At 39.0% G+C, this 22,626-nt stretch overlaps 1 protein-coding gene across 1 annotated transcript in view; it reads left to right on the top strand.

The window, feature by feature from the left end:
- UGGT1 (UDP-glucose glycoprotein glucosyltransferase 1) overlaps positions 1 to 22,626 on the top strand; it is a 99,622-nt gene that overhangs the window by 32,817 nt on the left and 44,179 nt on the right. Inside the window, exons 14-18 of the mRNA XM_081242401.1 lie at positions 571 to 690; positions 1,805 to 1,890; positions 5,840 to 5,975; positions 7,933 to 8,064; positions 20,775 to 20,939. Coding sequence (XP_081098527.1) covers positions 571 to 690; positions 1,805 to 1,890; positions 5,840 to 5,975; positions 7,933 to 8,064; positions 20,775 to 20,939 — 639 coding nt within the window. The remainder of the gene's footprint in view (positions 1 to 570; positions 691 to 1,804; positions 1,891 to 5,839; positions 5,976 to 7,932; positions 8,065 to 20,774; positions 20,940 to 22,626) is intronic.

Below are 22,626 nucleotides of genomic sequence, written 5' to 3'. Positions count from 1 at the left end.
TTTTTCCTTGTGTTAATTCCCTATTTAAATTTCCTCTGTAAATTTCTTATTTATATTCTTGACTCATTTCCATTTCTTATGTTGCTTGCCTTTTTTAAATTGATATATTAGATTTCTATAGATATTCTTGACACTAGTCCTTTATTGATTTCGTAGGTCACAAATACCTTCTCCTATTCTGTGGCTTGTGTTTTAGTCACTCGTTTTTCTACTTGATCTTTTTTTTTTCTTTTGCTGTACGTGGGCCTCTCACTGTTGTGGCCTCTCCTGTTGTGGAGCACAGGCTCCAGACGTGCAGGCTCAGCGGCCATGGCTCACGGGCCTAGCTGCTCCGTGGCATGTGGGATCTTCCCAGACCGGGGCACGAACCTGTGTCCCCTGCATCGGCAGGCGGACTCTCAACCACTGCGCCACCAGGGAAGCCCTCTACTTGATCTTTATATTTTCAAAAATGGTCTTTCCCATGTGGTTCTTCTTGAAATAATTTAAAGTCTTATTGTTATTTCTGCAAATTTCACTAGTGGTGACTAAAGTGTATGCACAATGTTGTGTTCTTTTTTTTTTTTGTAGTGGATCAACAACTTGGAGGTTGATAGCAGATATAATTCATGGCCTTCTAGTCTACAAGAGTTGCTTCGCCCCACTTTTCCTGGTGTTATCCGACAGATCAGGAAGAATTTGCACAACATGGTAAGTAAAACTCCTTATTGCTGGGCTGTGATCTCTATTTCTTCCTTGCCTTCTCCCCTCCTTTCTGTCATATCTAGAATGTTCACTTCTCTCCTTTACTAGCTGCTCCTCCCCACCACCACCACTAGATACGCTCTTTTTCTAGCTCCATATTCAAACTGAAAGGGTTGGGAAATGTACTGATTGTTTGTAGGGCTGTGAAATGTCAGTGTATAAGGAAATGCTCCTCATCCTTAATCTCACGGTTTAGACTGTTAAGTTTTAAGATAGTTGTTCTTTTTTACTCAGAAGATGAATATATTACTACCGTTTTTCTTGAATATCTTAATCTCTAAAATTTAATAGTTCAATTTATTCCCTTAAATAAATCTTCATCAGCTCCTGCTTTTTAATCCTTATTCCACTGCTTTAGAGAGATGGAGGAAAAGGGGTTTTAGTTGACGCTCTTTTCCGCTCTCATGTCTTTCTTTTACCTCATGTAGTTCCTAAAGAGACGGGGCAGGTTATGGCCAAGGTTGGCTTCCTCAGAAGTTTCAAGGGAAATGATCCTCTATACTTGCCTCACTCTTGAAACCACTTTTTTCCTTCCCAGTCAAAATTTCAATCTCTTTTACTCTTACCATATGAGATAATTTATTAAACTTTATGAAATGAGAACTTTATTTGATTAAATGAGATTAAATGGGATAATTATTATTTTTTAAAGTACATCATGAGAACTTAATACATGATAGCCACGCTTGTGGTCTAAAAATTGGGTTCTAAATGAATTCTTAATTCATAGACCCTTCGAAATGAATACACAGGAAGCTAATCTCCATTTTCTAAGGTGGGAGAGTTAATAAAATTTGGGTTTTGTTAGGTGTAGTAAAGGACATGTATTAGCCAGCTGGATGCAGTTCCCATGTTGTTAGCTTAAGATCATGAGAAAATCACTTAGCCTTTCAGTACCACATTCTTTGAATACAGAGGGAGGGTAACTGCTCTTTGTATAACTTCTTTTTTATGTAGCTGGAAAAAGGTGGCCTTCAAGTGTAAAGACTAAGGCATTTTTATTGGCCCAGTGACATTTGACTAAATGTCATTTCCTGTTTTCCTTTCCCTTCCCCTACAGGTTTTCATAGTTGATCCTGCTCATGAGAGCACTGCAGAGTTGATTAACACAGCTGAGATGTTCCTCAGTAATCATATACCACTAAGGTAACACCATTATCGATTTGATGGTATATCTCATTTAGCTGAGGTTTTGTTTGTCATTCTTAACAAGTCTGGTGTTACTGAATTGCAGGATAATTAATCATGGGGATCGTTAAGGGCAGTTTTATCTTTTGCTCAGTATGAAGCCGGTGTCTTTTGGGGGAGAGAATTTGATTCTCAATGAATAGAATCTTACCGTCATTGAGTTATTAATAAATAGCCTGTGTAAAAATAGCATGTGATCTCAGCTTGCTTAGGGAATTTTCCCAAGTAAGTGTTCACATCACGAAGCCTACCTTCAGCAGAGATAAGGAGCTTTGCCAGGAACTTTTGTCAGACCGTCAAGGACTAAATGTATACACAGCTTTTTTTTTTTTTTTTTTTTTCTTTTTGCGGTATGCGGGCCTCTCACTGTTGTGGCCTCTCCCGTTGCGGAGCACAGGCTCCAGACGCGCAGGCCCAGAGGCCATGGCTCACGGGCCCAGCCGCTCCGCGGCATATGGGATCCTCCCAGACCGGGGCACGAACCCGTATCCCCTGCATCGGCAGGCGGACTCTCAACCACTGCGCCACCAGGGAGGCCCTACACAGCTTTTTATAGATGCAAACAGACATATTTATTTCACTTGTGTTACCAAATCTGCCAACGGGGTACTTAAATGGCTGGGGTTTCCACTGTACCTTTTCAGAACAATGTTTGAAGGTTTTACATATAAGGATTAAGATATTCCCACATTCTGAATAGTATGTGGTAATTTTACATGTTGATAAAATTTGAATTCTTAGAAAACATGAAAATAAAGAAGAAAAGAGCTCTTTAGCTAATTAATGTTATTGTGTGTTCCATACTCAGCACTGAGCTAAATACTGTGAGTGGAACATAAGCCACATTTCTACCCTCTTGGAAAAAATACTGTGCCTACTTTCAGTAAGATATTCAATCAAGTGCTAGGTTATGTCCTTACTAGTTCTAAGTGCTTTAGAATTTCAGGGGAAAAAAAGATTATAGACAGATATTTGGGAAGGACAAAGGTTTCATGGCAAAGTTGGATTTAAGATAGACTTTGAAGAAAATAGCGAGTTTTCATTGATGGAAAAGCAGAGATTTTAAGTTTAATGAAATTTTTAATGTAAACATGAATACCACATGGTTAGGTGGAGGATTACAGTCAGAGCTATGTTTTGATGAAAAGGGAATATAAGAACACAAAAGAAGTTGGCTTATGGTACACAGTGGGCATTAATTAAAGATTTACTGAATCTCATTGAGGGACGGGAAGAGGGCATGGGCTCTTCAGATTGCAAAGGTAGGTGAGCAGAAGGCACTTAACTCACAGGCATGTTGTGAACAGTTGGTGGAAAGACCAAGGCAGACGAGCGGTTGTTTTCCTTCTTATGAGTTGCTGTGGTATATGGAGTTGTTGGCAGGGACCGAGGAGAGGAAGGGACAAATCTGAGAGCCTCCCTACTGGTACTTGATGAGGGACTGGTCCTGGGAGAAACAGTAGTCTGGATTTGGGGACTTAGCTAACAGAACAACTCTGATGCCCTTTTTAAAAATTGAATACTTGGGAAAGGAAAGTACTTTGTGAGGAGATAATTAGGTTCTAGCCCTTGTTTTTATTTTCATAAGAATAATATTTAGGTCATTTCTGCCTGGCGCTTACTCATTTGATTTCTGTCATAAGAGGGGTTTTAAAAAGACAAAGACAATTTATAATCTAAAAACAAGCCCTCTCAACTACCTCATACATGTAACTACCTCATCCATGCATACACAAATTCTACACATACCTCCTGAGAGCATGATGTTTGATATATGTTTATCATATTTTTAGGCTGTACTTTAAAAAAAATTAATAGACTTTGTATTTTTTTAGAGCAATGTTGATTAATTAACTGGTATTGCTACATTATTATTAACTAAAGTCCATAGTTTACATTAGGGTTCATTGTTTGTGCTGTACATTTTGTGGATTTTGACAGATGTATAATGACATGTTTCCACCATTATAGTATCATATAGCTTAGTTTCACTGCCCTAAAAATGCCCTGTGCTCTACCTGTTTGTCCCTCCCTCCCTCCCTCTCTCCCAGCTCCTGATATTGTTACTGTCTCCATAGTTTTTGTCTTTTCCACAATCATGATGTATGTAACATTTTCAGATTGGCTTCTTTCACTTAGCAGTACAGTATGCTTTTAAGCTTTGTCCATGTCTTTTTGTGGCTTAATACCTCATTTCTTTTTATCACTGAATAATATTCCATTATATGGATGTCCTATAGTTTTTTTTACAACATCTTGGTTGCTTCCAGATTAGGGCAGTTATGAGTAAAGCTGCTACAAACATTTGTATGCAGGTTTTTGTATGGCTATAAGTTTTCAGAACATTTGAGTAAATACTGCTAAGTGTGATTACTTTATCTTATGGTAAAAGTGTGTTTAGTTTTCTGAGAAGCTGCCACACTGTGTTGCAAGTGGTTGTACTGTTTTACATTCTCACCAGCAATGAATGAGGGTGCCTATGGCTCCCCATCCTCTCCAGAGTTTGGTGTTGTCAGTACTTTTTGGATTTCAGCCATTCTCATAGGTGTATGGTGGTATCTCATTATGGTTTTAATTTGAAATTCCCTAATGACATGATTTTGAGCATCTTTTGATATGCTTATTTGCCAGCTGTATGCCTTATTTGGTGAGGTGCCTGTTTAGATCTTTTGCCCATTTTTAACTGTTTTTTTTTTTTTTGGCGGTACGTGGGCCTCTTACTGCTGTGGCCTGTCCCGTTGCGGAGCACAGGCTCTGGACGCGCAGGCTCATCGGCCATGGCTCACGGACCCAGCCGCTCCGCGGCATGTGGGATCTTCCCGGACCGGGGCACGAACCCATGTCTCCTGCATCGGCAGGCAGACTCTCAACCACTGCGCTACCAGGGAAGCCCTGTTTTTTTTTTTTAATTGTTAGTTTTAAGAGTTCTTAGCATATTTTGCATATCAGTCCTTTATCAGATATGTGTTTTGCACAGATTTTCTGCTCATCTTGGCTTGTCTTCCTTCTCTTAACAGTTTCTTTTGCAGAACAGAAGTTCTTAATTTAAATGAAGTCCAGCTTATCAGTTCTTTTTGTTGTGGGTTGTGCTTTTGATGTTAGATCTAAGAAGTTATTGCCAAACCCAGGATCACCTAATTTTATCCTGTGTTATTTTCTAGGAATTTTACAATTTCATGTTTTACATTTATGTCTGTGATCCATTTGAGTTAAAGACTGTCCTTTTTTTCATTGCTTTTGCTCTAAGATAGAGGCTAGTGGCCTCTATAACGGCCAGTGCAAGTTTTTTTGGCCAGTCTGTAGATGTGTAATGGTAGCTCTTTGTGGTTTATTCCTTTAAGTTTTAAAATGTAATAAACATTAACTTTGGGTATAGCTTTGTTTGTTTGTTTGTTTATATTGCAGGTTCTTATGAGTCATCAATTTTATACACATCAGTGTATACATGTCAGTCCCAGTCGCCCATTTCAGCATTGGTGTAGCTTTTTGCCTAAGGACAGTAGTAAATAGTTTTATGCTTTCCATGTACCTATGATGCCCATATTGCTGGTATGAAATCTCAAAATCCACCCCCCCTTCTATATGTTTTCACATTCTGAGAATTTTCACTTCCCCTAATTTTTATTTAAAAACAGAACAAATTTCCATCTAAAACTATGGCAATACCTTAAACGTCAGTAATGGCCTCATTTCATGATATTGAAACAGCTTGCTTTAATAGTTAAAAAGTCTAAGCCACCTTTGGGAACCTGCTTTTTTATTCTGCAAGTGATGAATGCCTTTGCCAACCATGTTAGAGTATGATGTGAACTGTGTTTTTCAAGAGAGGATGCCTTTCCTTTTTTAACTGGTTGCATTCTTCGAGTTGTTTCTTTTTCTTCTTTTTGCCTTTCCCTTTCTCCCCCAGACTTGGTTTAATCTTTGTGGTTAATGACTCTGAAGATGTTGATGGGATGCAGGATGCTGGAGTGGCTATTCTGAGAGCATATAATTATGTTGCCCAAGAAGTGGATGAGTATCATGCCTTCCAAACTCTGACACACGTATGTTTATGTTCAAAATGGCGAATAATTTTTAAAAATCTAACTTACTCTAAGAAACAATGTGGTAAGGAGATTCTATATTTCTGGAAAGAGAAAAAGGCAAATTATTCACACTAACTTCATGCATTTTGTATTTCCAGAGTTGCCTTTATTGATACACTAATGTTAATAATAGATGTTGTGATTTCAGCTAAGATTCCTTAGATACTAATACATTAAGGTATCTTCGTTTTCTGCCTTTTGGCGATTTGAAATCACTGATTAATGCCTTTCGGTAAATGTGATGTTCTCTACTTGTTTAAAAAGACTTTGCTTTCTTCCCTTTTAAGATCATCATGATATTTTTGTTAGGAATCAGTTTAATATTCAAGTCATAAAATTCTTATTAACTGTTTTCTCCATTTTAATTAGAAACTGTGAAATACCCTGATTTTTATATATATATTTTTAAGATACTTGCTCAAGTTCAAACAGAGAACTCTCCTTGTTTTTTGTTTTTTTCTATTTTTGAGTATAAAAAGTTTACCAGTAATAGTTCTTTTGCTTACAGATTAGTGTTAATTATTGAAAAACTTATCTTTAAAGCAGTTATTTTCATGACTTTTATTTTACCCATAAACATGATTTTAGCCTGCTGTTTATTATGTTTGTTATGTTTACTGTTTAGAGATTCAGTCGGGGCATTTTTTATTAATTGAAATGTTCATTTATTTATTTGGCCAACTTTTATTAAAGATGCACCCTTTGCCAGGCCCGTACCAGCTTCTAGGGATACAAAGAAGAGTAAGATTTTCCCCCGTCCTCAAACACCTTACAGTCTAGTGGGGGATGCCTCCACACAGATGATTTGGTACAGTGTGGGAAGCACCGCTGGCTACAGCAGCACTAGGACCTCACTCCACTAGGGATGGCCACGGACATTTTTGTGGAGTGGGAAGTTGTCCCAGCTGAGTGTAGGAGGGAAAACAGGAGTCAGTTGAACAGTGGCTGCAAATCAGAGGTAGTGACTCCAGGTTGTTAGTACGACTTGAGCAGAATATTGTGAGAGCAGAGTGGAGAGGGGAACCTCAGTGGTCATTGAGGCCATTAGGCTGGGTAATAGGTGTCCAGATCACAGAGTTAAACTCCAATTAAAACCTCATTCTGATGCATGTATGGAGATGGATCTGGTGAAGGGTAAAGAAAGTGGCAGGGATACTATTTGGTGAGCTGTTGCTGTGATCTCTGTGAGAAATGGTGGTGGACCTTACTTAGCAGTAGGCTCTGGAGAATGAAATAAGTTCCAATGAAGTTGCTGAGGATAATAAGGGTTTTTAAGTCTGTTTTTTAAAGTTTTTTCCCCTCACAGCTGTGTGTATAAAGGAAAGGATAAAGAGTTTTCATTTCTTTTTCTTTAGTTTTAGTTGCAAAAGTAAAAAAAAGTTATGTTCATTATTAAAACTTTTAAAAAATAATATTAAAGTGTGTTGATTAAAAAATCTGTCTCTGCCCTCCTTAATCCTTAAAGGCAGCCAAAAGTTAAAAGCTTGCATCCTTCTAGATGCTTAACTGTACATGTACAGACACAGTTTTGTTGTCTTATGTCTGCCTTTTAAAAACAAGGACTGTGCCATACGTATTTTGAAACTTTTTTCCCCTTAAACTTCATGGACATGAGTTCTCATTTCAAGGGTTACTTATAAGTATTCGGATTTTAAAAAAATTAACACATTTTTGCGTTTGGGACTTAATGTGAATATGAACTGATTGAGTCATTTTAAGAATATGTAGTTTCTAACATAAGAAGGCATAAGGAAGTATATGGAAAAGGGAGAATTGCCAATATGGCCCATTTGCTCTTTTTAAGAGAATTAGCTATTGTTTTCATTTTTCCTCTACATTCTGAAATCTTTTGTAATAAATACTCCAAAATTTACATGTGAAAGTGTAGTTGGTTACCTGGTTTTTCTTTCTTCAGATATATAACAAAGTAAGGACTGGAGAAAAAGTTAAAGTTGAACATGTGGTCAGTGTCCTGGAGAAGAAATATCCATATGTGGAAGTGAATAGCATTTTGGGGATTGACTCTGCTTATGATCAGAATCGGAAGGTAAACATTCTCTGGCACTTCTCATCTGACTGCAACACTATACTTTCCTTACGTCTCCTTATTATTGGGGGTTACTGTTAATAAAGGTGGTGATGGTGAAATATTTAGGCACTTAGCATTTAAAAATTTAGAAACCTGGTCACTTTTCTGTCTCTGCAAATATAGTTTATATTTCAATTTTGTGAGGATATCATGGATTTTTAGCTGGCCTATTAACTATACAATTGAAAAAGAGTTTCTCTTTATAATGCACTGGTAGTACCTGAGTGATATATGTTCTGGATAAAATCTGTTGGAAGTATATGATGTATGCTTGTAGGTATGGTGTGTGTGCCTAATGTGTGTCATGTATTTAATTTTTAGGCTAAAGATGCAAATGCAATAGGAAATGTAACAAACAGAATGGCAAAGTCTCATAATAAGGATATAGGGAAGTATTTTAAAATCTTTATCTAAAGATAATAGTGAGACATTAAATATAGTGAAGGACCTTTATTGTAAGCAGGAACAAGGTGGTCAGTTTATTGAAAACAAATGTTAAGGCAAGGAATCAAAATACATTTCTGAAACAATTTAAAACAATAAAAGAGTGTGTTTATTTACCAGCTTTTTTTCATGTTTTTGAATGAAGGACAAGGCCTTTGGTTCATTTGTTTGAGATCTGAGCTATCATTTCATTAGAAACCATACTGATAATGCATTGTTTATACTTTCTCTTTTATCTGAGTACAGAATCCTAGATTTTATAATCTCCCTCTCAAGTCTTACCCACACCCCATTCAACACCAGTTGTTTTTTAGCCTTTCACTTTTTTGTTTTTCTAGTCATTCAGTTTGTTTTCATTTCCTTCCTTCCTTCCACTTATTTTAACTTAATATAATTTTATTATGGTAACATTGATTTGTAACATTATATAAGTTTCATGTGTACAACATTATATTTCTACTTCTGTATCCCCTACAGCTTGCCCACCACCAAAAATTTAGTTTCCATTCATCACTGTACAGTTGATCCTGTTTACTCATTTCCCCGCCCCCAGTATTCACTACTTAGTTACATGTTTGTTTTTGTTTGGTTTGGTTTGTTCATTTATTTTGTTTTGTTTGTTTATTACTTTTTTATATTCCACATGTAAGTGAAGCCCTATGGTATTTGTCCTTCTCCGTCTGACTTATTTCACTAGCATAATACCTTCAAGGTCCATCCATGTTGTCACAGATGGCAAGATTTCATCTTCTTTTTGTGACTGAGAAGTGTTCTATTGTGTGTTTGTGTGTGTGTATATATATCTCACATCTTATTTATCCATTCATCTGTTGATGGACACTTGGGTTGTTTCTGTATCTTGGCTATTGTAAACAATGCCATGATGAACATAGGAGTTCATATAATTTTTTGGATTAGTGTTTTCACTTTCTTTGGATAAATAACCAGAAGTGGAATTACTGGATCATATTCTATTCTTAATTTTTTTTGAGGAATCTCCATACTGTTTTCCATAGTGGCTGTACCAATTTGCATTCCAACAGTGTAAGAGGATTCTCTTTTCTCCACATACTTACCAACATATGTTATTGCCTGTGTTTTTGATAATAGTCATTTTGGCAAGTGTGAGGTGATATCTCATGTGGTTTTGATTTGCATTTCCAAGATGAGTAGTGATGTTGAACACCTTTCATGTGCCTGTTGGCCAGCTGTATGTCTTCTTTGGAAAAACGTCTATTCAGGTCCTCTGCCCATTTTTTAATCAGGTTGTTTTTGTTGTTGTTCTTGAGCTATATGAGATCTTTATGTATTTTGCATATTAACCTCTTATTGGGTATATTATTTGCAAATATATTCTCTCATTGGGTAGGTTGTGTTTTCATTTTATTGATGGTTTTCTTTGCTGTGCAGAAGCTTTTTTCATTTGATATAATTACATTTGTTTATTTATGCTTTTGTTTTCCTTGCCTGAGGAGACATATCTAGAAAAATATTGCTAAGATGGATGTCAGAGAGGATACTGCCTTTTTTTTCCTTAGACTTCTATGGTTTCAGGTCTTACATTAAAATTTTTAATTCATTTTGAGTTAATTTTTGCGTATGGCGTGAGGTAGTGGTCTAGTTTCATTTTTTTTTTTGCATGTGGCTGTCTGGTTTTCCCAACGCCATTTATTGAAGAGATATCATTTCTCCATTGTATGTTCTTTGCTCCTTTGTCATAAATTGTCCATATATGTTTGGTTTTATTTCTAGGCTCTCATTCTGTTCCATTGATCTATGTATCTGTTTTCCTGCCAATACCATGCTGTTTGGATTAGTATGGCTTTGTAATATAGTTTGAAGTCAGGAAATGTGACGCCTCCAGCTTTGTTCTTTTTCTCAGGATTGTTTTGGTTATTCAGGATCTTTTCTGTTTCTGTATAAATTTCAGAATTTTTGTTCTATTTCTGTGAAAAATGTCCTTGGGATTTTGATAGGGATTACATTGAATCTGTAATGTAAATTGTCTTAGGTAATATGGACATTTTATTTATTTATTTTTGGCTGCACCATGCAGGATGTGGGATCCCTGACCAGGGATTGAATCCGCACCCCTTGCAGTGGGAGTGTGGAGTCTTAGCCACTGGACGGCCAGGGAAATACCTTTTTTGTTGTTGTGTGTGTTTTGTTTTTGTTTTTTGGGTTTTTTTGGTACGCGGGCCTCTCACTGTTGTGGCCTCTCCTGTTGCGGAGCACAGGCTCCGGACGCGCAGGCTCAGCGGCCGTGGCTCACGGGCCCAGCTGCTCCGCGGCATGTAGGATCTTCCCGGACCGGGACACGAACCCGTGTCCCCTGCATCGGCAGGCGGACTCTCAATCACTGTGCCACCAGGGAAGCCCCTGTGTGTGTGGTTTTAATTGGCTTTATTTATTTTTTTTCTTGGCCTTGAGGCACGGCTTGCAGGATCTTTGTTCCCCAACCACTGGTTGAACCAGGGCCCACAGCAGTGAAAGTGCAGAGTGCTAACCAGTGGACTGCCAGGGAAGTCCCTTAATATGGACATTTTAACAATGTTAAATTTTCCAAGCCATGAGCATGAAATATCTTTCCATTTATTTGTGTCTTCTTTGGTTTCTTTAACTGTCTTACAGGTTTCAGGGTACGTCTTTCACCTCCGTGGTTAAATTTATTGTGATTATAAATGGGATTGTTTTCTTAATTTCTCTTTCTGCCTAGCGTATAGAAATGCAACAGATTTTTGTATATTGATTTTATATCTTGCAACTTTATTATTTATTACTTCCAATAATTTTTTGGTGGAGTCTTTAGGGTTTTCTGCACATAAAATCATGTCATCTGCAAATAGTAACGGTTTTACTTCTTCTTTCCAATTTGGGCATGTTTTATTTCTTTTTCTTACCTCATTGCTCTGGCTAGGACTTTCAATATTGTGTTGAAAATGAGTGGCAAGAGTGGGCATCCTTGTCTTGTTCCTGATCTTAGAGTGATAGCTTTCAGTTTTTCACCATTGAGTATGATGTTAGCTGTGGATTTGTTGTATGTGGACTTTATTACGTTGAGGTATGTCCCTTCTATACCCACTTCACTGAGAGTTTATGTTATAAATGGGTGTTGAATCTTCTCAAATGGTTTTTCTGCATCTATTGAGATGATCATGTGGTTTTTATCATTCATTTTGTTAATGTGGTGTATCACATTGATTGATGTGGGGATGTTGAATCATCCTTTCATCCCTAGAATATATTTCACTTGATCATGGTGTATGATCCTTCTTTTTTTTTTTTTTGAAGATCATCTTTTAAAAAAATTTTATTTATTTTTGGCTGCGTTGGGTCGTCATTGCTGTGTGCGGGCTTTCTCTAGTTGTGGCGAGCAGGGGCTACTCTTTATTGCGGTGCGTGGGCTTCTCATTGCGGTGGCTTCTCTTGTTGTCGAGCACGGGCTCCAGGCGCGCAGGCTTCAGTAGTTGTAGCATGCAGGCTCAGTAGTTGTGGTTCATGGGCTCTAGAGCGTGGACTCAGTAGTTGTGGTGAACAGGCTTAGTTGCTCCGCAGCATGTGGGATCTTCCCGGACCAGGGATCCAACTCGTGTCCCCTGCAATGGCAGGCAGATTCTTTCTTTTTTTTTTTTTGATGTGGACCATTTTTAAAGTCTTTATTGAATTTGTTACAATATGGCTTCTGTTTTGGTTTTTTGGCTGCAAGGCATGTGGAATCTTAGCTCCCCGACCAGGGATCGAACCCGCACCCCCTGTATTGGAAGGTGAAGTCTTAACCACTGGACTGCCAGGGAAGTCCTGGCAGGTGGATTCTTAACCACTGTGCCACCAGGGAAGTCCCTATATGATCCTTTTGATGTATTGTTGAATTCAGTTTGCTAGTATTTTGTTGGGGATTTTTGCATCTGTGTTCATCAGAGATATTGGCCTGTAATTTTCTTTTTTGTGTGTTGTCTTTGTTTGGTTTTGTTATTAGGGTAACTCTGGACACATAAAATATGTTCTGTTTGCTTCAGTTTTTTGGAAGAGTTTGAGAAGGACTGGTGTTACTTCCTCTTTAAATGTTTTGTAGCACTCACTAAGGAAACCATGTGGTCCTAGGCTTTTCTTTGTTGGGAGGATATTCATTACTGATTCAGACCCCTTACTTATTATTGGTCTGTCCAGACTTTCTATTTCTTCATGATTCAATCTTGGTAGGTTTCATGTTTCTAGGAATTTATCCATTTCTTCTAGGTTATCCCGGAAGATATGTATTATGTATATATAATATATGTCTTTAAAAAAATTTATTACAGTTTTTAAAAAATAAATTCATTTATTTAATTATTTTTGGCTGCATTGGGTCTTTGTTGCTGCCCACGGGCTTTCTCTAGTTGTGGTGAGCAGGGGCTACTCTTCTTCGCAGTGTGCGGGCTTCTCATTGCGGTGGCTTCTCTTGTTGCAGAGCAAAGGCTCTAGGCATGCGGACTTCAGTAATTGTGGCACACAGGCTCAGTAGTTGTGGCTTGCGGGCTCTAGAGCTCAGGCTCAGTAGTTGTGCACATGGGCTTAGTTGCTCTGCGGCATGTGGGATCCTCCTCGACCAGGGCTTGAACCCATGTCCCCTGCATTGGCAGGTGGATTCTTAACCACTGCGACACCAGGGAAGTCCCCATAATATACATCTTAATCCTCTATCTGTATCTTGTCCCTCCGCCCTTCACTCTCCTCACTGGTAACCACTAATTTGTTCTCTGTATCTGTGAGTCTGTTTTTTTTTTGTTGTTGTTATATTCACTAGTTTGCTGTATTTTATAGATTCCACATGTAAGTGAGGTCATACAGGATTTGTCTTTCTCTGTCTGACTTATTTCACTTGTCATAATGCCCTCCAAGTCCATCCATATTGTTGCAAATGGCAAAATTTCATTCTTTTTTATGGCTGAGTAGGAGTCCGTTGTGTATGTAAACTACATCTTCTTTATCCATTCATCTCTTGATGGACACTTAGGTTGCTTCCATATCTTTGTTTTTTATTTTTTTTTAACATCTTTATTGGAGTATAATTGCTTTGCAGTGTTGTGTTAATTTCTGCCATATAACAAAGTGAATCAGCTATACATATACATATATCCCCATATCCCCTCCCTCTGATGTCTCCCTCCCACCCTCCCTATCCCACCCCTCTAGGTGGTCACAAAGCACTGAGCTGATCTCCCTGTGCTATGCAGCTGCTTCCCACTAGCTATCTGTTTTACGTTTGGTTGTGTATATATGTCCATGCCAATCTCTCGCTTCGTCCCACCTTACCCTTCCCCCTCCCCATGTCCTCAAGTCCATTCTCTACCTCTGTGTCTTTATTCGTGTCCTAGATAGCATACGGTATTTGTTTTTCTCTTTCTGACTTACTTCAGTCTGTATGACAGACTCTAGGTCCATCCACCTCACTAAAAATAACTCAGTTTCATTTCTTTTTATGACTGACTGCTATTCCATTGTATATATGTGCCACATCTTTATCCATTCATCTGTTGATGGACACTTAGGTTGCTTCCACGTCCTGGCTGTTGTAAATAGTGCTGCAGTGAACATTGTGGTACATGTCTCTTTTTGAATTATGGTTTTCTGCTTCCATATCTTTAATTCCCCTATTAACATTGTATAGTTATCTTTTTCTCCCTAGAGATCTGTTAGTATTCGTTTCATATATTCAGGTGTTCTGATGTTGGGTGTATATATATTTAGAATTGTTAAATCTTCTCAATGAGTTGACCCCATTATCATTATATAATGACCTTTCTATGTCTTGTTACAGTTTTTGGCTTAAACTCTGTTTTGTCTGATAGAAATGTAGCTACCCCTGCTCTCTTCTGGTTTCCACTTACGTAAATGTATATTTTTCTATCCCTTCACTTTGAGTTTTTGTCCTTAAAGCCGCAAGGAATTGTAGGCTCATATAGTTGGGTCTTATTTTTTAATCCATCCAGCCGTTCTGTGCCTTTTGAGTGGAGAATTTAATACAGGAACATTTAGAGTAGTTATTGATAGATAAGGGACATAGTAATGCCATTTTATTAGTTATCTGAGGCTGAGTTATATTTCCCTTGTTCCTCTTTTCCTCTCTTGCTGCCTCCCTTTGTGAACTGATGATTTTCCATAATGGTATGCTTTTGTGAATCTACTGTAGATTTTTGTTTTGTGGTTACTATGAGTCTTATGTAAAATATTTTATAGATAAAACAGTCTCTTTTATGTTGATGACTTAACTTTGATCAAATATAAAAACTACCCTTTTATTCCCACCCCTTTTTTGTTTTGGACATCACAGCTTAACTCTTTATGTTGTGTATTCAATAACAAATTATATCTAGTTACTTTTAGTATTCTTGTCTTTTTGTTTTGCTTTTCATCAGCATATTCTTTATATTGAAAAACAGCAAGATGGAGTTTTCTTCATGAAGAGCATCATCATTAGAGGGGAATTCAGGCAGCTGTCATCCATCCCGCATTCCCTTTGAGCATGGAGGGCATTGCTACAAAATTCATGGTTGAGGGCCCTCTCTTGCTTCATTTGAATACTCTTGTCTTAACCTTTATAGAGTTAAGTGGTTAATACACCATCATATTACAGTGTTAGGGTATTCTGAATTTGACTATATACTTACCTTTACCAGTGTGTTGTACGTTTTCATGTTACTAATTAACGTCCTTTCATTTCAACTTGAAGGACTCCTTTCAGCATTTCTTGTAAGGCAGGTTTGGTGATGATGAACTCACTTAGCTTTTGTTTGTCTGGGAATGTCTTTATTTTTCCTCCATTTCTGGACGATAACTTTGCCAGGTAGAGTATTCTTGGTTGGCAGGTTTTTCTTTTAGCAGTTTGAGTGTATCATCCCACTCACTCCTTGCCTGCAGCTTTTTTATTGAGATGTCCACTGTTAGCCTTCCCTGGTAAGTTACAAGCTTCTTCTTCTCTTGCTGCTCTTAAGAGTGTCTATTTTTTCTTTTTCTTTTTTTTTTTGCGGTACGTGGGCCTCTCACTGTTGTGGCCTCTCCCGTTGCGGAGCACAGGCTCCGGACGCGCAGGCTCAGCGGCCATGGCTCACGGGCCCAGCCGCTCCACGGCATATGGGATCCTCTCGGACCGGGGCACGAACCCGTATCCCCTGCATCTGCAGGCGGACTCTCAACCACTGCGCCACCAGGGAGGCCCAAGAGTGTCTATTTTTGACTTTTGATAGTTTTATTGTGATGTGTCTTGGAGAGGTTCTCTTTAAATTTATTTTCTTTGGTGACCTATGATCTTCAGGAACTTGGATATCCAAATCTCTCTCCAGATTTGGGAAGTTCTTATCCATTATTTCTTTAAATAAGCTTTCTGCCCCCTTCTCTATCTCATCTTCTCTGGAACTCCAGTAATTTGAAAATTATCCATATACCATTTCTTTAATTCTTCGGTTGCTGTTGTTGTTATTGTTGTCCTCTGACTGGATAATTGCCAAGTTCCTGTCTTCTAACTTGTAGAGTTTTTTCTTTTGCTTGATTTCACTCTGATGTGAATGCTATATCATTTTTAAAATTTCATTCATTATATTCTTCAGCTCCAGAATTTCTGTTTGGTTCTTTTTTATGCGCTCTCTCTTTGTTAAAATTCTGATTTTTTGTTAAAAAAATTTTTTTTTGATTTTGTTGAATTGTCCTTCTGTGTCTTCTTGTAGCTCACTGAGTCTACCAAAAACAGCTATTTTGAATTCTTCATTGGGTAAATTGCAGATCTCCATGTCTTCGGGATTGGTTACTGGAAGATTATTGCGATCCTTAGGTGATGTTATGCTTTCTTGATTTTTCATGTTCCTTGCAATTTTAAGTTGCTCCCGGAAGTGACTGGTAGCAGTCACTTCTACCAGTCTTTACTCTGCTTTGGGAAAGAAATACCTTCCATTTCAGCCTTGCTAGGAATTTTGAGGCTTTCTCAGAATGTCTGTGGGTGCACCTGCTCCATGCGGTTGTTCCCTCTTGTGCAGAAGTCTGGACTTGTTTAACTCCTCTTGATTCTACGCTGCCCCCAGGCTGGGTCCTGACAGGCCACCTCCTTTTTGTTTTCCCCGAAGTGGCACTACAGCTCAAGTTTTTTGTCTCTTTCTGGCCTACTGATGTGGATTGGCTTTCTGTACATCCTCACTATCCATCTGGCAAAGCTCACTCTTGCTGCCCTTGTCAGGATTGTGCAGTGGGAGCCAGCCACAGGGTGTGGGTATATGGGGGTCAGGTGTGTGCAGAGCCCTGCGGGGTGCCCGTGAGCCGTCCGGGGGCATCTGTGGATGAGGTGTCCTGGGTGTCTCACAGGTGGGCTTGTTGATGCAGTAAGTAGGATCTGCCTTCCTTAAAAGCCCTAGGAGCACACTGTCTGCTGCCCTCCCAGCCTCTGCCCCCACGGCGATGCCACTCACAAGGCAGTATTCTGGATGGAGCGGGAGAGAAATGGGCCTCTTCGGTGGTATCCCACATAGCTGGGGAAGTTGAGTGCTCATCCCTTGCTCTTATGTCCCTTGTAGGAGAAATCATAGGCTCAGAAGATCTCTTGTGGCCCTAAGCTGTACTGCCTTGGGAGAGGGGTGATGTGAGTAAAGTCAGACTGTTCTCTTACCCTCTCCAGTGTGTCCAAATTCATATTTTTTTGCTCCAGTGGTGTCCTGGAACTTCTTGCTGGAAACCTGGACTTCACAGAGGCTGTCTTGTCTATGGGTGATTGATTAAGATAGTTTTTCCCAGGGGTTCCCTGAAGCCAGCTCATGGATCAATGCAGAGCCCACAGCCAGGGTCAAAGTCTTTCTGCATGTTACCTGCTGCACGGTTGGGCAACACTTCTGCCAGGCCACTTGGCATACGGTGCTGAATTCCAAAGCTCCCACAAAGACCCTTTTGTCCGTGGATAGATGCCAAGTTGTTGTTTTTCTGTGGAGGAGACACTAATGAGGGAGGGAAGTCTTATTCAGCCGTGATACTGACATCACTCCTGCCTCAGTGTTAAATCTCCTTGGTTTAAGGTTTGGAGTTGAAGCTGGTCATGAGAGCTACTCAGTTTAGACTGAACGTGTTTCCATTATTGTATTGCAACCTTCTGTTCAGTCACTTACCTTTTTTTTTTTTTTTAATAAAATCATATTGATATGGGCACGTAGTGATTTTTCACATTTTCACAAACAGCGTGAGTAGTGCTCTGTAGAAAAAGAAAAGGTGAAATAAAAGGAAAGAAGGGCCACTTTGGGAATCTTTGAGAAAACTAATGGAATTTTCTTATATTTCACTTTTGGAAAATGTTTAACTCTGGTTTTCTATCATCCTATTGAAGAAAAAGTACATGTTGCCTTTTTTATTGTGGATGATTGCTATATCAAAAGGATTTGCTTGAAAAACATTGACTATAGTGGACAAATTGGGGAAAAGGGTATTTTTACACGTTGTCTTTTATGCATTGAAATCTTGATTTTGCTGAAGAATCAAGTGGGAGTATCACAGACCTAACTCCTCAATAGTTTCCCAGATTTGGCTATTTTCCTCATCTCTACTGGTTAGAGGCCCTTCCCATATAAACAGATCGTAATTACCTAGCTATTTAAGTAGGTAGGCATACACTGTCAAGAGAAGGATGTTGTGAGATTCCCAGAGGTCCTAAGAATCTAATGATCAATAAGATTTTTTTAATCTTACAGCAGGAGCTGTACCCCTCATATGAAAAAGCCCAAGAAAAATAGATTTTTTTGAAAAGGAGGAATGACTACATTTTTTTAAATTAATTTATTTTTGGCTGCGTTGGGTCTTCGTTGCTGCGCACAGGCGTTCTCTAGTTGCAGTGAGCGGGGGCTACTCTTCGTTGCGGTGCGTCGGCTTCTCATTGCAGTGGCTTCTCTTGTTGCGGAGCACAGGCTCTAGGCACACAGGCTTCAGTAGTTGTGGCACACGGGCTCAGTAGTTGTGGCTCGCGGGTTCTAGAGCGCAGGCTCAGTAGTTGTGGCGCACGGGCTTAGTTGCTCCGCAACATGTGGGATCTTCCCAGACCAGGGATCAAACCCGTGTCCCCTGCATTGGCAGGCAGATTCTTATCCACTGCGCCACCAGGGAAGCCCGAGTGCATTTTTCTTTTTAAAGGAGGAATGAGTGCGGTTGGCAAATGTTATTACACTTAGGAATATCTGTACCTTTTGTGTAAATCTGAAGCTGTGTTATCGTCTATGCCTGATATTTGAAAGAAGTAATCACTTCTAAAACTACGTAGTACATTAAAGTAGATCTTTTGAACTGAAGAGAATATAGTCTGATAGGTGCATATTTATATGTTTGAAAGCCAATGTAAGAAAAGTTGTAACTTATTCATGCAGACATTTTACATTTGGCATATTAACTCTGAGTCTTTGTTAATCTCAGTTATCATCTATGAATGGCTCATTCGTGACTTTGTAGTCAGTGTTTCAAAATTATGTGTAATTAACATTTTTAGTGATCAGTTGATAGAAATTCTCACGTGTAATTTTTAAGTGTGACTCTGATAATTGGCCTGCATTCTGTTAAGTTTTAGTCTGATAATCTATTTGCAGGTTGCAAAAATGGAAAGTTTATAGTCAAAACATCTCCCTCCCACTCTTGCCTTTTACTCAGTTGCCACGTTCAGAGAAAACCAGTGTTACTTCTTATTGTCATGTCACTGAGAGTTATAATGTGGATTTTGTTCTGTTTTCCTGGGGGATTGATTTTCAAAGCTCAAAGTATATTAAAATTGAGTTTTTATGAACTTCTTTGAGATAGGTGAGATGTGAAAGAACAGAATTAATGTAACAGTTTGGGGAGTGTACATTTTAAAAGTTTTAACCATGATATACAGAGATGGCAGAAATCAACCTGGAAGGCCTTTCTCATTGTGCCATGATAGTCCATCAGATAAGTCTGCACTGTCAGTTATCACTGTGGCTAGATCTGAAACTAAGCTGATGACTGGTATTAGTTATTGAATTGAGGTACTTTTCTATTTGTGCTATCTAAAATGGTTATATATTTTTAAATTCTGCTATTTTCAGAAGATAGCAGTTACAAGACGTTTAACAAGAATGCTTTAAGGACCTTTTTTTTTTTGTATCTTGGGTAGTAATATAGTTTTTACTCTAAAATCTTAGTCTTGGGTCTGTGGTTGATATCTGGGGGAATGTACCTATGTCGATTGTTGGAAAAGTCTCAGATATGTTTGTTTGCCTGGTACTTCCCTGCCAAGGAACCTCTTTTGTCCTGGAGAAGGCAAAAGATTGAGCTTAGTACATTATAGAACAAGTTTTGAGCACTGTTTTCCCACCAACCTTGTTTTGTTTTCTGTAGGTGTAACTTCTTGTTTAGTGATGTGGACCCTTTTAAATTTAGAATTGAGTGTAAATATTTCATCTCAAGTAATCTGCCCAGGAGCACTAATAATTTATGACAGTCTATAGTTGTGCTGCCCATTATAGTAGCCTCTGGCCACATGAGCTTTTAAAATGGAAATTAATTAATTTCATGTGCTCAATAGCTACATGTGGTTAGTGGTTACTGCATTGGACAGTGAAGATAGAATATCTCCATCATTGCAGGAAAGTCTGTTGTATAGTTTGGGCTGTAGTATATGTAATTCAGGTCCGGTAGCCTGGGCTGCTTAAAATTACCCTCATCCCCATCTTCAATCACTTCCTGATTTATAAGGTTTTGTGGTTTTATTAAAACTCAGTAATTTAAACTCAGATTTACCTAGTAGGATATTAACTATGATGTTCTTTATATATTTTTTAAATTAATTTTTATTGGAGTGTAGTTGATTTACAACGTTGTGTTAGTTCTTTATATATACTTTTTTTTGTGTGTGTGTGGTACGCGGGCCTCTCACTGCTGCGGCTTCTCCCGTTGCGGAGCACAGGCTCCAGACACACAGGCCCAGCGGCCATGGCTCACAGGCCCAGCCGCTCCGCGGCACGTGGGATCCTCCCGGACCGGGACACGAACCCCTGTCCCCTGCATCGGCAGGCGGACTCTCAACCACGGCACCACCAGGGAAGCCCCAGTTCTTTATATATTTTTAAAAGAATTTTTCTTTAGTTATTTCTTGGTTTCCATATTTCTGCTGTTGTTTCTTTTCTTGTTAGAGCGTGTATGTGTGAAAAATTCGCTTTGTTCCATTTGTCTCAGGAAGGACAAAAATATGCTGTTTGTGGTCCCATGTGTTTCAGGAAGCAAGAGGCTACTATGAGCAGACTGGAGTTGGTCCACTGCCTGTTGTCCTGTTCAATGGAATGCCCTTTGAAAAGGAGCAGCTGGACCCTGATGAGTTGGAAACCATCACAATGCACAAAATCCTGGAGACTACAACCTTCTTTCAAAGAGCAGTGTACTTGGTAAGTACTGTTTCAAGGCTGATTTTGAAAGAGCATGGTTTGCTTACGTTTTTGTAGTCCTGTAGTAGGCAATAAAGTTTTCTATACACCACTCATAATTGATATGCAGACTCCCAGTACGTTCTGCTGTAGTGAAAATATCCCTGAGACTTTCTGTACGTTGTTTTTTTTTTGGCCGTACGTGGGCCTCTCACTGTTGTGGCCTCTCCCGTTGCGGAGCACAGGCTCCGGACGCACAGGCTCAGCGACCATGCCTCACGGGCCCAGCCGCTCCGCGGCATGTGGGATCCTCCCGGACCGGGGCACGAACCCACGTCCCCTGCATCGGCAGGCGGACTCTCAACCACTGCGCCACCAGGGAAGCCCTAGCACTGCATTTCTGAATATAACTCTGTCTTAAAACTTTTAGATTGCTGCTATTCCTTTTTAAGAATGAATAATCATTTATTTTATCCCTTAATGTTGGACGTTGCTTGTAGATGTACGCTTTTATAAATAATGCTCAGTGAATCTTCTAATATGTATATCTTTGTACTTTATAATTTTTTGAGAAATACCAATTATTGGAACTGTGTCAAAGGGTAATAATGTACATTTTAAATTTTGCACTAAATTCACTATATATAAAAGCATATGATATGCAGATAGTGTGAGATTCAAAATGTGTATAAAGGTATAAATGAAGAGAAACTGTCATTTATTCGTTCCTGTTCCCCTGCCATTCATCTTTTCTTTCTGGAAACAACCACTGTGTGTGCATGTGTATGTGTGTGTAGGTGAGCTGCATTAAAAGGTATGTACATGTAAAATTTTGATAGATTTGCCAGATTGCCTCCTTGAGTTAGGCTTTTTATTGGAATCAGTTCAGGTTTATATTAGAGACCAAAGTTTCATACATGAGCTTACATCTATAGCAAGTCATCGATTACCTTTGTAAGTCTTTTGAATTATGTGGTTGGTGCATATGCTCATTATTGGCTTATAGTTTGAGAATTTGTGAGTTATTGCTCTTGAGATAAGTAGCCACAGAAGATGCCTGAGTGGAATTTTTTTTTTTTTTCGGTACGTGGGCCTCTCACTGTTGTGGCCTCTCCGGTTGCGGAGCACAGGCTCTGGACACGCAGGCTCAGCGGCCATGGCTCACGGGCCCAGCTGCTCCGCGGCATGTGGGATCCTCCCGGACCGGGGCACGAACCCGCGTCCCCTGCATCGGCAGGCGGACTCTCAACCACTGCGCCACCAGGGAAGCCCCTGAGTGGAATTTTTAAGACTTGATTGTGTATATTTGATTCACATCTATTCCCCCTGAAAATCATGTTGAAATATGGTTTTGTATGAAATATTATTAAGTGTGAAAAACTTGCAAGTTTCCACAGCCATTTACGATAGATCACCCTCATGCAGTACAAGTATTTCTATAATACGAGAACTATAAAGGGAAGAATTAATGATTCTTTAATTAATTCTTTAGTTAATGATTTCTTCTCCCCCAGTGTAATTGTGACTCTGGAAATGTAGGATTACTTGAGATTGAAATGCCTGAGATTGAAAAAGGCTTGGGATGATTTCTTTTTTTTTTTAAAGTATATTAACTGCCTGAGAGAAGTAATTTGGCTTTCTTCTTTAGAGAGAAGCTAACTGAGTAGATCTCAGGATGGATTTTTGCTTGTATTAACTCTTCAACTAA

Source organism: Mesoplodon bidens, assembly GCF_964165515.1.
Source record: "Mesoplodon bidens genome assembly, chromosome: 8".
NCBI lineage: Eukaryota > Metazoa > Chordata > Mammalia > Artiodactyla > Ziphiidae > Mesoplodon > Mesoplodon bidens.
This window is presented reverse-complemented; position numbering and strand designations above follow the sequence as displayed.